At 45.0% G+C, this 16,717-nt stretch overlaps 1 protein-coding gene across 1 annotated transcript; it reads left to right on the forward strand.

Moving 5' to 3' along the window:
• Positions 1 to 406: 406 nt before the first annotated feature.
• Slc35d3 (solute carrier family 35 member D3) lies at positions 407 to 2,630 on the forward strand. Its single transcript, XM_027401937.2, has 2 exons — positions 407 to 845; positions 1,801 to 2,630. Exons 1-2 carry the CDS (start codon positions 407 to 409, stop codon positions 2,628 to 2,630), a joined length of 1,269 nt encoding a protein of 422 aa, XP_027257738.1.
• The last annotated feature ends 14,087 nt before the right edge of the window (positions 2,631 to 16,717 follow it).

Consider the following 16,717-nt stretch of genomic DNA (forward strand, 5'->3'; position numbering starts at 1 on the left):
TTCCCAGGGCAGCCGCCCCAGTGGACCAGTCGCCAGCCCGCACTCCGAAGAGCGTCCTGCCTGACCCGGGAACCGCGCAGGACACAGCTCAACGCGGCTCCTCACCTACTTCCAAGTCCTGGTCGCTGGGATTCCCGCCACTCCTCTCAGACCGGTCCCCCACCCTTGTCACTTTTCGGAGTCCCCCGCCCCCGCCTCCCGGGAGCTGTGGGGCAGTCACACGCGGAGCCGCTGAGCAGCGAGGACGCCCGGCTGGAGCTGCCCTTGGCAGCCAAGCCCGCACTCCCAGCCCTTCGCTTCGCCCCGCGGCCGAGCCCGCGCCCCCACCGCCCTCGCCCCGTGCCTCTCCGCTCCCCTCCCGCCAGTCCGGAGCTCCGCCACCGCCGATTGCGGCGGGGTCGGCGCGATGCGGCAGCTGTGCCGGGGCCGCGTGCTGGGCATCTCGGTGGCTATCGCGCACGGGGTCTTCTCTGGCTCGCTCAACATCCTGCTCAAGTTCCTCATCAGCCGCTACCAGTTCTCCTTCCTGACCCTGGTGCAGTGCCTGACCAGCTCCACCGCGGCGCTGAGCCTGGAGCTGCTGCGGCGCCTGGGGCTCATCGCCGTGCCCCCCTTCGGCCTGAGCCTGGCTCGCTCCTTCGCGGGGGTCGCGGTGCTCTCCACGCTGCAGTCCAGCCTCACTCTCTGGTCGCTGCGCGGCCTCAGCCTGCCCATGTACGTAGTCTTCAAGCGCTGCCTGCCCCTAGTCACCATGCTCATCGGTGTGCTGGTGCTCAAGAACGGCGCGCCCTCGCCGGGGGTGCTGGCTGCCGTGCTCATCACCACCTGCGGCGCCGCCCTGGCAGGTGAGCGGGACCCGCGCCAATCCCCGGTCCACCCACCCCACCCGGTAGAGACCGCGGGGACCACTCGGTGCAACGCCCTCACTGCCAGATGGGTAGACTGAGGCAGAGAGAGGCGGAGAGCTTTGAGTGGTCCTTGGGCTCACAAAGGGGACTTTGCTCCTGAGACCTTGCGCAGCCTTCCTCAGCCTTCCAGCCTCCTCCATCAGCCCTCCCCCGCCCCAACCCTAGGGCCCGGCTTCCGCCCCCCCCCCCCCGCCCTTCTTCTTAGAGCGTCGTCCCCACCCGGGTCTTTCTGGTTCAGCCCTTTCCTCCCGGAGGGATGGAGAGTCGCCTGAGCCCAGAGCTGGAGTCCAGACCCGGACTGAGCCGGAAGGAAGGGGCCTGGGAACTTCCTCGGATCACGCGGGGCTGGGAAGCTAGAGAGATGGGAGTGAAGCCTGGGTGACCCAGGCTCCTTCGGAGTACCCGGGCGCTAGGCAGAAGGGACCAGCCTGGGGCTCAGGTGCGGGAGGGGCAGGGAGGATCCAGCAGTCCGCAGCGCGGAAACCCTTTTTCCGGGGTCCCGGCGCGCGCCCGGGTGAGGCCACTAACTGGGGTTCCCTCTCCCTTCCGGTGCCCACTGGGCGGGGTGGAGGAACCACCCGCCCAGGTGACCTCCGTTCGGGTTCAGAGACGCCAAGGGACCCACCCCGAGAGCACCTGAGCTCTCGGTGGCCTTCATCCTGGCTAACGGAAGACAGGGTGCATTGACTGGGCTTGACTGCTGCATTTTGACACAGTGATGGAGGCGCGAAGGGCTTCTGTTGGGTACCCGGGAAATTCGTGAGCAAAAGTGGGATGTTAAGCGGGTTTTTCCAACACGACATGCTTCCCGGAGTGGATACCCACCCCCACCAACACTGTGTCTCCTCTCTTTTTCTTTCCCGCGCTGGCTCCACCGTCTTGGTGCGCTCAGGAGCTGGCGACCTGACAGGCGACCCCGTTGGGTACATAACGGGCGTGCTGGCGGTGTTGGTGCACGCAGCCTACCTGGTGCTGATCCAGAAGGCGAGCACAGACACGGAACACGGGCCTCTCACCGCACAGTATGTCATTGCGGTCTCGGCCACCCCTCTACTGGTCATCTTCTCCTTCGCCAGCACCGACTCCATCCACGCCTGGACTTTCCCAGGCTGGAAGGATCCGGCCATGGTTTCCATCTTTGTGGCCTGTATCCTGATCGGCTGTGCCATGAACTTCACCACACTGCACTGCACCTACATCAACTCTGCAGTGACCACCAGCTTCGTGGGCGTGGTGAAGAGCATAGCCACTATCACGGTGGGCATGGTGGCCTTCAGCGACGTGGAGCCCACCTCTCTGTTTATTGCCGGAGTCGTGGTGAACACCCTGGGCTCCATCATTTACTGTGTGGCCAAATTCGTGGAGACCAGAAGGCAAAGCAACTACGAGAATTTGGAATCTCAGGCAGCAGGAGAGGAACCACAACCAAGTGGGGACCAGCTGCCTTTTGCCATGGAGGAGCTGCCCTCTGAGGGTGGAAATAGCTGGCAAGAGGGTGCACAAGGGGCAGGTGGCTCAGTACAGCAAGGTGGGCAGGAGGCAAGGGGCAGCCCCAGAGGCGTCTCTCTGGTGTCTGGGAGCTCACGAATAGAAGAGCATTCTGATGACGTGGGTAGGAGATCTCTGAAGGATGCTTACTTGGACGTATGGCGGTTGGTTAGGGGAACTAAGTACATGAAGAAGGATTATTTGGTAGAAAATGAGGAGTTACCCAGTCCTTGAAAATGACATGCATGTATGTACATATGTACATACGGTGATTCTATATGGTAGAAATAATGTCTAAGGTGGGGCCTCCAGTTTTATTCTGAGGAGTAGGGGAAGAAAAGCAAAGATAAGTTGAAAGGGACAGACAGAGACGAATCAGCACCTATTTATTATTTATCTAGTGGGACTTTGCCTGGGGTGCCACAGAAGGACGACACCCGTGCAGGTGCTTAACAAAATCAAAAGTGGTTTCAGCTTCAGACTCCTGGACATTTGTTTTTTTTTTTTTGTCTTTATGATGGTAACCAAATATTTGCATGTACCAAGTGTCCCTCAGCCTTCCCTTCCAAAGACGGCTTGTAGCATTGATGACATCACTTAGTAAGTTCAAAGATCACATTCAGGGGCACATTTCTGATGACAGACAATAGTTTTTATTGCCTGTGAGGCAAAGAGTATATTGTTGAAATGACATTTATAAATACACTGAATTGTTTACTCCTCGGGTCATCTGCAATATCGTGTTTACTCGAATATTCCTTCCTTCATTTTTTAACGAGTATTCTATTATTCTATTACATATTAATAGGAAATGTTGAAGCTATTTTGAAGACGTGTTCTTAGCTTTCATTATGAAGTCTAAAGTTTGCTCTTTGTAATTATATATCTTAAAGGCTGTTTGGGTTTCTTGCTTTATAATATTTATTATTGAATGCTATAACCTTTTAAAAAGCCCATTTCCCCCATGTAATACTCTTGCAAGCAAATGCAGTGGCTGGAATGTGATTCAGTGTTGACTGTAGAAAAGTCAGAAGGGAGTCAGGCCACCTTGGAAGGCAACCTGAGTCACACTGCACACCCCAGGACTCTGTTACAAAAAGAGCGACTGCTACATTCGCATTATGATATTTTTCTATCTTATATTTGTCAAAAATAAAGTGTGAGTCTATCTGTAAAGAGGTGGGTTATTAGAGTTTGTTTCAGACACATGTATGTTCTGTTGGGCAGAACATAAATTCCCATGTGTGGAATACGGTAGCTGCTGTGCAGGTACCAAGCTATTGGGAGCTTCCTTTCATTTTACCATTTCCAATGGTGACATTGACCTTCTGACTTTCCTGGTTTTACCTTCCCAGTGTTGAGATTACCAGCAAGCAAAGCCCAGTCTAATGTGATGCTGTGGACTGAAACCAGGGCTTCCTGCACGCTAGGCAAACTCTCTACCAACTGAGCTACACTCCCAGCTGCCATTGGGAACTTCCCAAATTACCCCAGCAGTTGGATTTAAAATGATAAAACAAACAACAACAAAGAATTTCCAGCAAAGAAAACTATAAAGGAGTAAAGTACCATCTCCTACTGAGGAATGAAAACCAGCTATACCAGATAGAAGTACAAATGGAGATGGAGATAGACTAGATGCAGCAGCCACCAAAAAGGAATACAAGAGAGGGACCCTGACCCCAAGGCTGCTCTTGCTAGCCAGCATCTTCCTGAAAGGCTCAGATAGTGGCATCTTATATTTTTCTGTTATTTAAAAAAACCGAAACAACCTAAAAAGCAGAAGTCAGGTTTTGGCTCATTGGCAGGTCTCTGCAATCTGGTGAACAAACGGAATTAGGGCTACAGCTGGTCCTTCTCTCCTGCTTCTTCCAGGCAATCAGTTGCTTTCAGGAGCGCCACCAAAGTCCAGAAGTTGGAAGTGGATACAGTAGAAAAATCAGAATTGCAATGGGCGTTTTAAAAATTAAAATAAAAAGTGCTAATTTTGACACCAGCATGCCAGAGGACAATGTCCTGCTACACCATTGTAAAGCTGAGAATTAATTAAAAGCAACAAAGTTGAAGGAATCCTGGGATTTCTTTTTATACCATCAAAGAATAATTTTTTATTGCACAAAATTCCCCTTTGCACAAAAAAACCCACAAGTGTGGGTTTGCACAAGTTGCAAAAAGATGAATCCTTTAATGACAACAAACTTGATGAAACATTCTTTTAGAGTGCACTAGAGAAATAGAAGAGATCAGGGCATTGAGAAATTCATGATTGTGGGGGTGGCTAGTATGAAATCTGTGGCAAACTCAAGAATGGCCCCTGTGCTGAAGTCTTGAGGCAGAATTTCCTCCAGAAATCTTAGTGTTGGCCCTAAGGCTGAAAACTAACTGGAAGAGGCCTATCCGTGTTAATGGAGGGTAATTTGGTTTACTGAAAGTTTACTTACTAGTTTTAAATGTTAATTACATATTTAAGATGTCCCCAACTACAATCTAGTCAAGTTGGAGGTGATTATGGTGACCGGATAAGAAAACCCAGAAAGACTTATCACGAAAGTTCTGTCACACTATTTAGACAAAATTTGGGAGTCTCTACTTAAGGTCTCTTGGGAAAAGCACACAGTACACAAGAGAAGACAGGTAACAAGCTGAGGGATGAAAACTAGGGAAGGATAAAAAAAGACATGCTAAAATTTGAAAGCAAAACCACCCAGCATGATAGCAATGAAGAATCCCTGGGAAAAAGTACATCACAGGGTCACAAGTCAGTGCTGGGACCCATTCCCTGGTTAGTAGAAGCTGGCAGGTCAGACCCCATTCCCCAGATCCCTGCACTGTCTTTAGCTCTCAAGATCACTGAAGGAACCTGCTACACACTGCCCTCTCTCAACACTGTAACTTTTCTCTGAAGTCCAACAAGGTGTCATACTGTCATTCTTGGTGCTGGCCTCCTCTCTTTGAATGCTATCTAGCTCTCAGCTAATGCTTGTAGCATGGGTCAGTGAGAAACAGTGGGGAAAGGATGGGCAGGGCTGCACAGATGAGAAGGTGGCTGCACATTGCTGGAGAAAGGAGCACAGCTGACTAGTGACCTAAACTCCTCTAAGAGCAGTCACCCCTTGTCATGGGGCCTGATACTCTACATCTTTGATAGCAATGCTCAAAAAAACAAACAAACAAACAAAACAAAACAAAACAGGTGAAATTCACAAATCCTAATCTAACTGACAGAAGTAGGATTTTTTGCATATTTGGGGGATTATTTATTTGAAGGAGGATAATTAATTAATTTGAAGGTTATTTTATTTTTCGGAGATAGGTTTTTATATAGACCAGGCCGGCCTCAAGTTCTCATGAGGTTGAGGCTGGCCTTAAACTTCCTACCTTCTTGTCTCCACTTTTCAAATGCCAGGATTATAGGCATACACCATCACACCCAGGTGTGAGCTTAGGAATTTTTTTGATGGCACCATCTATAAATTCACTGACTCTTAGCTGAGTTTAGTCCACTGGTGAGCCAGTCAGAGGGATTCTTCATTTATTTTTCTTGCCATATTTTTTGTTATCAATATCTATCATTTCTTTTTGATCCTTCCCTAGTTTCCATGGATTTGCTTCTGATCTGTCTGTTTTTGCATACTGTCTGCTTTTTTTTTACGTGAGAGACCATAACATAGTTATTTGTAATTCTCTTTCAGATAATTCTTTTTCTTTTCTGTATTTCTTCCTTTTTTTTTTTTTTGCCTTTTGAAACAGGGTTTCTCTCTGTAGCTTTGCAGACCAGGCAGGCCTCCAACTCACAGAGATCCACCTGCCCCTGCCTCCCCAGTGCTGGGATTAAATGCGTGTGCCTCCACTGCCCTGGCCCGATCAGATAATTCTAAAGGCTGTGTTGAACACATCCCATTTCAATGTAGATACCTGCTTTGTCTCTTTAGACCTACTTATTTTCTTACCATTTGGCACCCCTGTTGCTATGACTTTCCCTGAGGGGATATGAACAGATATTATTCATCTCAGATAGGGTACTAACCATAGACCTAAGAAATGACTCCACCCAAGTCTAACTTAGTGAACTAATGGGTTTCTTCCATGGAGCAGGAGAGAGGGGTTACAGGAGATTGAATGACTCAAAGATAGTTGTATCACCAAAGGCCCACCTAGCATGAGTGATGACTCACAAAGATGTATTCCTAGAACTCTCTGCTCAACTTGCATGCTGAGCCTCTCAAGAGTTCCCTCTCCCCCAGCAATTATTTATATCTTACATAAGGTCAGGGAGGGCCCTAGTGAGTCTTATAACTTACTTGTGAATTTTAGTTCCGGAGGTTCCTCACTACCTTTTCTAGAAGGGGATGTTTCAATTTGGAGAAAACAGCTACACAGCAATAGTTAATTATTTTCTTGTGTAGAAAGCCAAATGATTGACAAAGCTGGAGGATAGAGCTGAGGCAAATAGACCTCTAAATGAGAGGTGTCATGTTCACAGGGCTAGAATTGGGCTCTGTACTGTTTGCAGCAACTGTAGTGCTAGACTCCAAAATCTGTACTTGTTCTCTCTCTGTCTCTCTCTCTGTCTCTCTCTCTCTGTCTCTCTCTCTCTCTCTCTCTTGTCTTCAGCTCCTTCTGCTGCAGTCCAGGCATTATAATGGATCCTTGTTGGTGTGGTTATAAGGTGTGGGGGCAAGAGATGTGCTCTATAGAAGTGTGTAGGGACCATTTCAGGGTAAATGTCATTGCCTTCTTGTCTTAGTTAGCTTTGAAAACTTGACACAGCATGTAGTCATCTGAGAGGAGAAGCCTCAAATAAGAAATTGCCTAGATCAGATTGGTCTTTGGGCATATATGTAAGTGATTGTCTTGATTATTAGTCATAGGCAGGACCAGCCCATTGTGGGTGACACCAGTCCTTAAGCAGGTGGTCCCAGGCTCTATAATGAAACTACAAAACATGAGCCAGCAATAAGAATTCCTCTATGGTTCTTATCTTTAGGTTCTTGCCTTTCAGTTCCTGCCTTGAATTCCTTCAGTGATGGACTGTGTCCTGGAAGTGTAATGTGAAACAAATCATTTCCCCTCCACAGTTGCTTTTGGTGAGAGCATTTTATTCCAACAATAGAAAAGAATATAAAACATTTTTCTATACATATAATTTCTTTGTGTTGAGAAATTCCAAACTCCTCTCATATAGTTATTTATACATCATATAAGTTGTTGTGAACCATGGTCACCCTGGACTGACAACTCTTAGGATCCTCTATTTAACTGCATTGTGGTATGCAATAAGTGACCCACCCTTCTTTCTATGTTCTAGCTCACCACTGTTCAATAGTTCTATGAATTCAACATTTTTAGGTTGCACATTTGAGTGAGAGCATGCGGTAATTGTCTTTCTATACTTATTTAACTTAGTATCCTCCAGCTTCATCCATGGTGCTGCAAGAAAAATAATTTATTTTTTATTATTGAATAGTATTATATTAATGTGTCATTTTCTCCATTATTCTCTCATCATCCATGGATTAATGCTTGTATCTATCCATCCATCCATCATCCATCTTCAATCCATCAATCTTTTCTTCATCCATCCAAATCTTGGATGATTCCCTATCTTGGCTATGCATTCTTACTAAGTCCCATTCTTAGTGGGCCTGTGTCCTTAGCTTTGTTCCTCTTTGCAAATGTTTCTTAGCTTCTCCCCTCCTCATAGATCATACAGGAAAGCTAGAGAGGCCTATTATAGGAGGAATAAAGGCCCTTTCCTCAGGTAGGAGAGCCTCTGCTACATCTTGTTACTTGGAGAAGGGATCATTGTTGGGAAAGTGCTCTGTGAATCTCTCACAAAGTCACTTTTCACCTTCCTCTTCCTGAAAGCTAGTGAATCTCTTTCAACCCTTTTCCAATTGTGGAATTCTTAGATGTCAAACCTATGAATGGATGAGTGCACACAAACCTGTGGTCCCCAGTTAGTTATTCATTATTTTCATAGACAGCCAAATTCATCCATAAATTATGAAAATAGATATCTAAGTATTTATACTAATTATAGCTCTAGTGACTTCTAGTTCATGTAAGATCTTAGCTGTACCTGTCTCCATCAACCTAGCCCTCCAGAGTTAGGGGTGTCAATTTGCTCCTTCAGTTCTCAAATTGGTCCAAGAACAATCATTGATTTTTGGTTTATTCATCTCTCTCTCTCTCTCTCTCTCTCTCTCTCTCTCTCTCTCTCTCTCTCTCATTCCTGTGAGGATGGGAATGAACGACACTTTACTTTTTAAGAAAAGTGTGTGTGTGTGTGTGTGTGTGTGCGCGCGCGCGCGCGCGCGCGTGCGCGCACAAAATTCTGTTTGTAAGTAACCAGAGAGAGTTGACACACTCTGACAAGTCAAGTAGAACAAAAGGCTCAGTTGCTGTTTATAACTCAATATACCTGGCTAGGCAGCATTTGGATCAATGACTCCTTTAATACTCAAGTTAAAATAACTCTTTCACCTTTTCACCTCCTGTAACTTTGAAAAGGTCAGTCCTTCACTGGATTTCCCAGGATTCCTAGCTCATCCTCTCTCTGCTTCCATTGCTCAATGCTGCTGATGGCTTCTGCGCTGATCATTAAAAAATAATCTTTAGAATACAATCAAAATATGTTAGGTGCCAAAATAATCACTCATTTTAAGTGCTTGATTACTAGGCATTAATGTATTTACAGAACTGTATAATCATTGCCACAGTGCTGGTTAGTTTTGTCCACTTGCTACAAGCTAGAATCATCTGCAAAAAGGGAACCACAACTGAGAAGCTAACCCCATCCGATTGACTTGTACACAAGTCTCCAGGAGTGTTCTGTTGATTAATGATTGATGTGGGAAGGCCCAGTTCACTGTAGGTGGTACCACTCCTGAGCAGGTAGTCCTGATGCATATAAGAAACCAGGCTGAGAAAGCCATGGGGATCAAGGCAGGTCTCTTGGTCTCTGCTTCAGTTCCTGCTTTGAGTTCCTATAAGCTCTAACATGAGATAAACCCTTTCCTCTCCAAGTGGCTTTTGCTCAGTTTTATATCGAAGTGACAGAGAAACCTACCTAGGATATCCACTGTCTGTCTGATTTTAGAACATTTTTATCACCCCAAGAAGTCATGCATCCATTGTAAGGCACTCTTTTCTACCCCATCCTCCCCAGTCCTGGACGATTCTCACCTAGCTGGATTTGCTTGCCTATCTGGATCGATGATGAGTTCTTGCTCTTTAGAAATTACTTTTCAGATTGCTCTTATCAACCTATTCCTGGATACTTGTTTTTACTGAAGATGCTGCTAATACAAAGATGGCTTTGGGATATGCTTTGCATTTTACTGGATACCCAAAGCCTCCTATGACAAGGACATTTCAACATAGGAAAGACAAAACTGACATCTAACCTCAGTAGTCCCAGCTGCATGAGTTCCTTGTCTCTTCTTGGGCCCTCTCTACTGCTACATGGCTATTTACTCAAATTCAGAAGGGATGCATTCCTCATAGCCATCCTCACTGTAGACTCAAGCTCCCATTTTCTCAATAGGCTTTTTTCTTAAGAAGTAACCAGAAGGATTAGAAAGTGTTCTCTAAAGTGAAAGGTTGGACTTACTTCATATAATTTTTAACCACTTTTTGGAATGTTGAAGGCAGCTGATATAGTTTAAATAGGAACTGATGTCCGTAGGCTGGTGTCTGAGCTACTTGACTCTACCTGGTGGTCCTAATTTGGAGATGGTAGATGCTAGAAGATGAGACTGGGTGGGAGGAAGAAGGTCACTGAGGACAGGCTCTTGGAGGTTATCCTGGGACCTCTTCTGTGCTCTCTGATTCCTGTTGTGAATTATGTATGAACTACCTTCTTCTGATGCAGGCCTCAGCAGCCATGATGTCTACCCAAGTCTAGGGGCCCAGCAACCATAGAATGAACAGTCTGAAACCAGGAGCCAACATAGACCTTTCCTCTCTTGGAGAAGGTTCTGTGATTACTCTGTCATAGCCACAGCAAAGATAACAATACAACAGCTCATTAAAACATCACCCATCACAACAGACTCATATAAAAAGCTATCATGGGAAACTTTACAACAACGCAGATTTGCTTGTCCGTCCATTTGCGCTCTCCCTTTCCCCAGTCTTCTTTGCACAGGGAACTCTAAAGTTGTTTAGGTACCAGTCACTCTGCTTAAATCAACTGATGCAGATTGGTGTCTCTTGGCCAATGATTGACTTAGGGAAAACACCTGTGGCCAAGCTCTAGCAAATGAGATGAAGGAAGAAGTGTTTGAGAGAAGGGGCATGGAAGAGGTCTTTTTTTATGCTAGGAAGAGACTCCCTTGATTTAGCCTGTACAGGCAGGTGTTGAAGGTGTGATGTCTGATAGTTTGCCACTCTGAGAGGACAATCACAAGGATGAGCACTATATTGAGGGCAGCTTTCAGGAACATGGGGAAGAGCCTGGCTTCCTGATGCCTTCACTGACATGCTAAGTTATGGGATAGGACTAACAACAGGCATCATTGGTCCCTCTCCCTGCTACGGTGACAAACATGAATGATGCATCCTTTTCTCTGTGTCAACCCCCTTTGGTGAATAAAAGTGAGAAAATTTGATTCAAATCATCTGATGCCAAATGTTTGGATAAAATCTATTCGTCTTGATGTTTTGGGTACTTAACATAATCAACTCTGGTGACTTTTGTTTTGCTATAGGCTTCTTGTACACTGTACCTGTGTGTTTCCTGGTATTTAAGACTGCTCAGCAAATGGGAAGTACTGTTGATCTTGGGACTGGCTTTCCATGCAGTTATACCTAGAGTGCTATTGTGTGATTTAATACTCCACCACCAGCTATAAATCTCTTCTCTGTAGCAGTCCACCTAGGATTCAAAGTCATGACTGGAATCCAATAGCCTGGAAATATGCAGAGTGCTTTCCCACTGATTGCTGGACTCTCCCGAGCACTCCCATCCTTCCTCATCAATAATTGCTATACCCAGGTCCCTCACAGCAGTCTATAATAAGCAACTCAGTTCAAACGACTAGTTCCTGCTCTTCCTTAAGGAATAACGATCAGTTTCTGATGAATTGGACAGGCAAACAGGAAAAAAGTTTTACATCTTGCAATGCACCTAGTGGCCATCTTCCAAATTCTGCAATGTACTTCATAAACATTATTACCGAGTTGGTAAGCAGCCATTTCTGTAGGCACTTACTGTCATTGCAACGTTACAAAGGGAAATCCACTTTGCTTAATGTTACCTAAGCCTTCCAGAGCACTGCTGCAATTGCAGGACAGCATTGCCTTTCTAGGCTGATGAATGACTTTGTAAGTAAAGATCCTCTCCTTTAATTTCCTAACCATATGGAGAGATGATTGTAGAAAGGGAGACAGAGGCCAGACAGCACGCCTCAGAAAGGCGGCATTCCAGCCTTCTTATCTGCATTCATACTTCATGCACCTAATACCGCTCTGGGGCCATGGTCTAAGCCTCAATGAATATATTAGTTGGCTGACTTACAAAAGAAACCCAAGTCATGCAATAAAAGCTCTACTTTAGTTTCCTCATTCAGTAGGAAACCACTGTGGATTATCAACTCTCCCTTAGACATGGTCTGATGGGAAATCTGACTTGCCTATAGTGCCATTCTTGGAAAAGTTAATGCTGTGAGTTGAATCTGATGCAGGAACAGGCTCTGTGGTGTCTGCATCAAAGGCAGCCAAACAGGATGGCTTGGTGGAGGCTGGACTTCCACTCAGCCGAAAGTGCCTCTGTCCAGCATCCTGGTGCCCTGGGGCTCACTTCAGTTAACTTTCAGACCTCCCTTGACTCAATTCAATAAAAATGTGCATAAAGGAATTTTTTGGAGTGGCTAGGATACTTGTCTAGAAAAATAATACAGAACGTTGTTAATGATTCAGACGGGGAAGATAGAAATAGGTCAGACAAGAAACAAAGGGTGAAGTCTTCCTGGCCTTTCTTTTAATCGTTGAGCAGTAATTGAAATAGCTCTTGGCAGTTGCAAGTTTTTCTGCAAAATATCTGTGCCAGGGTTTCTGTCTTTCCTCTGGGGATGGTGATCGATACAATTAATAAAAAGGAAATGCCTAGACTGGGTATATGATATTAGACGCCTCCCTAAAATGGCCCCACTTGAAGTTATCCTGGAATCTCTGCCTAGCAAGCCCCAAATGGAGAAAAGTAGGCCTTAATGGAGTAGTTAGCAGTCACTAAGTTAGTGAGGAGTTATGTTACTGAAGATATATAATGTATATAAGGACAATGTAAAGAAAGAAAAAAAAGGGAACTAGCAAGAAAGTGAACTGAAGGAAGAAGGAAGAGGCCAGAGGAGAGGATGAATGGAAACAAGGCAGTGGAATCTCTGTCTGGCTCTTTCCCACATGCCTGTCTTAGGGTTACTATTGCTGTGACAGAATACCATGACCAAAGCAACCTGGGGAAGAAAGGGTTTGTTTGGCTTACATTTCCACATCACTGCTCATCATCAAAGGAAATGAGGACTGGAACTCAATTGAAACAGGAACTGAGAGGCAGGAGCTGATGCGGAGGCCATGGAGGAGTGCTTCTTTACTAATGTGCTCATCAAGGCTTGCTCAGCTTGCTTTCTTATACACCCAAGACCACCAGTCCTGGGATGGCCCCACCCACAATGAGCTGGGCCCTCTCCTATCAATCACTAATTAAGATAATGCTCTACAGGCTGTGTACAGCCTTATCTTTATTTTATTTTATTTTATTCTTTTATTAGTTCAAATTAGGAACAAGCTTGCTTCACATGTCAATTCCTTCTCCCTCTCCCTCCCCTCCCCCCCAACATCCCACCCGCCCCTAGCCATCCTCCCTCCACTCCCCAAGCAGGGTAAGGCCCTCAAAATGGGCTCCCCAAAGTTTACCACATCATCCTGGGCCAGACCTAGGCCCTTCCCCATGTGTCCAGGCCAAGAGAGCATCCCTTCACATGGGATGGGCTCTCAAAATCCCTTCTTTTTTTTGAAGACCTTATATATTTAATACAATGCATTACCCCTGTACAAATAGAAAAATTAACTTCAACATTTCTAGACCAATATGGCTGTTAATTTTTGTACAATGCCAATTCAACACGGTAAACTGGGATACTTTTTTTTCCAAAGTTGACAGCATAGATAAAGTTTCCAAAAATTCAAATTATATATGTATATATTTATATTTATATTTATATTTATATTTATATAAAAAGACCAATAATGGCAGTATGTTATGCACCAATAGCAGCAACAGCTTTTCCAGGTTCTGCAGTCATTTGAACAAAATTGTAGAGACATCCAGCACACTCCATTTAAAAAAAAAAAAGTAAAAAACAAAATCCCAGAAAATGGCACAGTTCTGTTACTCTTGTGGTACCTGGCACCACTTTTTTTAAATTAGCTTCTCAATCATCATCTGGAAGGAAACCATTCTGAGCAACATCATTAAAAACAGCTCTGATAAAGCACGGTCACTACTATGTATCTTAAAGCAGGTCCACATATGAGTGAGTACATATCATGTTTGTCATTTTGTGATTGGGTTACCTTGCTCAGAATGGTTTCTTTGAGTTTTATCCATTTTCCTGCAAATTTCAAGATTCCATTGTTTTTTTCTGCTGAGTAGTACTCCATTGTGTAAATGTACCACAACTTCTCTATCCATTCTTCAGTTGAGGGGCATCTAGGCTGCTTCCAGTTTCTGGCTATTACAAATAATGCTGCTATGAACATGGTTGAACAGATGTCCTTGTTATATGAATGTGCTTCTTTTGGTATATGCCTAGGAGTGGAATTGCTGGATCTTGTGGTAGACTCATTCCCATTTTCTTGAGGAGTCGCCATACTGATTTCCAAAGTCAGCCCAATCTTATGGAGGCATTTTCTTAATCAAGGCTCCCTCCTCTCAGATGACTTTAGCTTGTGTCAAGTTGACATAAAACTAGCCAACTCTCTCTCTCCCCAACTCATCCTCTCCTTTCTTCTTCCTTCTCCCCACTTTCCCTCTGTTATTATTATTATTATTATTATTATTATTATTATTATTATTATTATTATTAGGTACTGAGGATTAGACCTAGGGGGTTCACACATGCTAGACAAACACTTTACTACTGAGCTATATCTTCATTCCTTTCCTATTTTTAAATATTGAGACAGGGTCTCACTAAGTTGCCCATGTGTTGCTTGTACTCATTATATAGCCCAAGCAGCACTTGAACTCACTATCCTCTGACTTCAGTTTCCCCAATTGCTGAGATTTGTGCCACCAGGCTTATCTAAGGGAGCCTTTCTTTAAGAACATCAAGAGGATGAACCAATATGACCTTAGTGATGTCTAAGATAATTTTAGGAACGCCAGTGTCATAGTGTTATCTCAGTACCAGCACAATGTAAGTCACACCCAAGAGAGCCTGTGACTATAAAGTAATGAAGAAGAAAGTGTAGTCACTTGTTGTGGGATATTTGTACACTTTGTGAAGATGTATTGCTGTGATTGGTGTAATAAAGAGCTGAATGGCCAATAGCTAGGCAGGAGGTGAAAGGTGGAACTTCCAGGGAGAGAAAGAAAGAGCAGGAGGACACTAGATGTGAGGATTCATCAGCAGACATGGAGCAAGTAAGATGTGTTGTACTGAGGAAAGCCACGTGCAAAATGTAGATTAATAAAAGCAGGTTAATTTGAGTTATAAGAGCTAGCTGGGGACAAGCTTAAGCTAAAGGCCAAGTTTCATAATTAAAAATAAGTCTCTTTGTCATTATTTGTGGGCTGGAGATCCCAATGAGAAAAGTACTACTATAGTCACTCATTCGAAAGCAACAGCACAGATGTTGTTCTTTGAGAGTCTAAGAGAAGTTGTTAGTCTGGGGTAATTTGAAGTTTAGTAGTCCCATAAGAAAAGTCAGAGGAATGGCTTCCTTTGGAAGACAGCCAACCAATTGCTGACAAAGGTACTAAACCTAAGTGCCACTGCTCATTAAGATGTCTGTTCAGCCAAGGATGTAGCACCTCATTTAAATAATAGTAGGAGGAGAGAGCAGTAAGTTGGGTGGAGAGCCTAAACCCAGGAACATGTGCCTCATGACAAAGTCTCCTGTGCCTTGGGGAGTTTCCTCTTTGAAAACCAAGATGCTTGAAGAGCTCCAGGAATAGATCCTTAAAATAAAACAAAATAATGAGTATATCTCAACTGCTTTTTAATTTTATATTCTTTTTTCTTTTACTGTGGGTTTAAATCAGGGCCTCATACACCCTGAATGTCTGAGCCACAACCCCAAAACTCAGTTCCTCATTTGAAGTTAAATGTGTGATAATTGATTTGCTTTGCCAAAATAGTCTAAACCCAATTTCAAGTAGGATATTTCCACAATTTAAACAGTCTTGCTAACCTCTTCTGGCTTTTCTAGAAGAGTCCATTGAACATCTGACATGGGACCAACCTTGTCCTGTGTTTTTATATATGTCTCTGTTTATATATGCTTTGAAAGACCCCCCGAAGAGGTACTTTCGTAGAAGGAGACCCACACCCAGGAATCAGCGAGACCATGAGCTTGGATGCAAAACCGCAAGAGGCTTTATTGGAGATACGGGTACCCGGGCGACTTAGCTTCTGTGAGGCCAAGCGCGCCGAGCCAAGGGAAAGGGGTCCTTATATAGGGAAAAAGGCGCAAGCTAGGAGCAGGGATTCTATTGGATAATTCTAATGAGGCATTGTACAGAGCTATTCCCATTGGTCAATGTATATGAGGCGCTATACAGGGTTATTCAAATGAGGCAAAGTACAGAGTTATTCAAATGAGGTGAAACATAGAGTCTTTCAAATGAGGCGAAATACAGAATCATTTCTATTGGATGGTTCAAATGAGACACAGAGCCATTCCAGATCAGCATATTCTCAAGGTCTGGTGTCTGGTACAACAGACTCAATTCCCCCTCCCTCCGCGTCCAGATGGCTGACCTTGGGGGCGGAGACCTTGGGACGGAGTGTTTCTCATCGGGCGGGGGCTCAGGGGCAGGGCTCCAGGCCGGCTCACTTGGTGTTTGTTCTCGTGCCGGCCCACCTGGTGCTCGTTCTCGGGCCGGGCGTGGCGGGTGGCGGGGGAAGTGGAAGCCGCCGGGGGTGGGGATCGGGGAAGCCGCCGACAGGAGGAAGAGGAGACAAACTTGAGAAAGAAAGGGCTAAGGGGCAGGGGTCTTTCAGCTTCTGTCCCCATTAGCCTGAGTAGCCATGGAGCAGGGCTGGGTTCAGTTTCTATTAGTTTTTCTGTGCCTTTGTTTTTTTTTTTTTTTT

The sequence above is a fragment of the Cricetulus griseus genome, chromosome 2 (genome assembly GCF_003668045.3).
Source record: "Cricetulus griseus strain 17A/GY chromosome 2, alternate assembly CriGri-PICRH-1.0, whole genome shotgun sequence".
Taxonomy (NCBI): domain Eukaryota; kingdom Metazoa; phylum Chordata; class Mammalia; order Rodentia; family Cricetidae; genus Cricetulus; species Cricetulus griseus.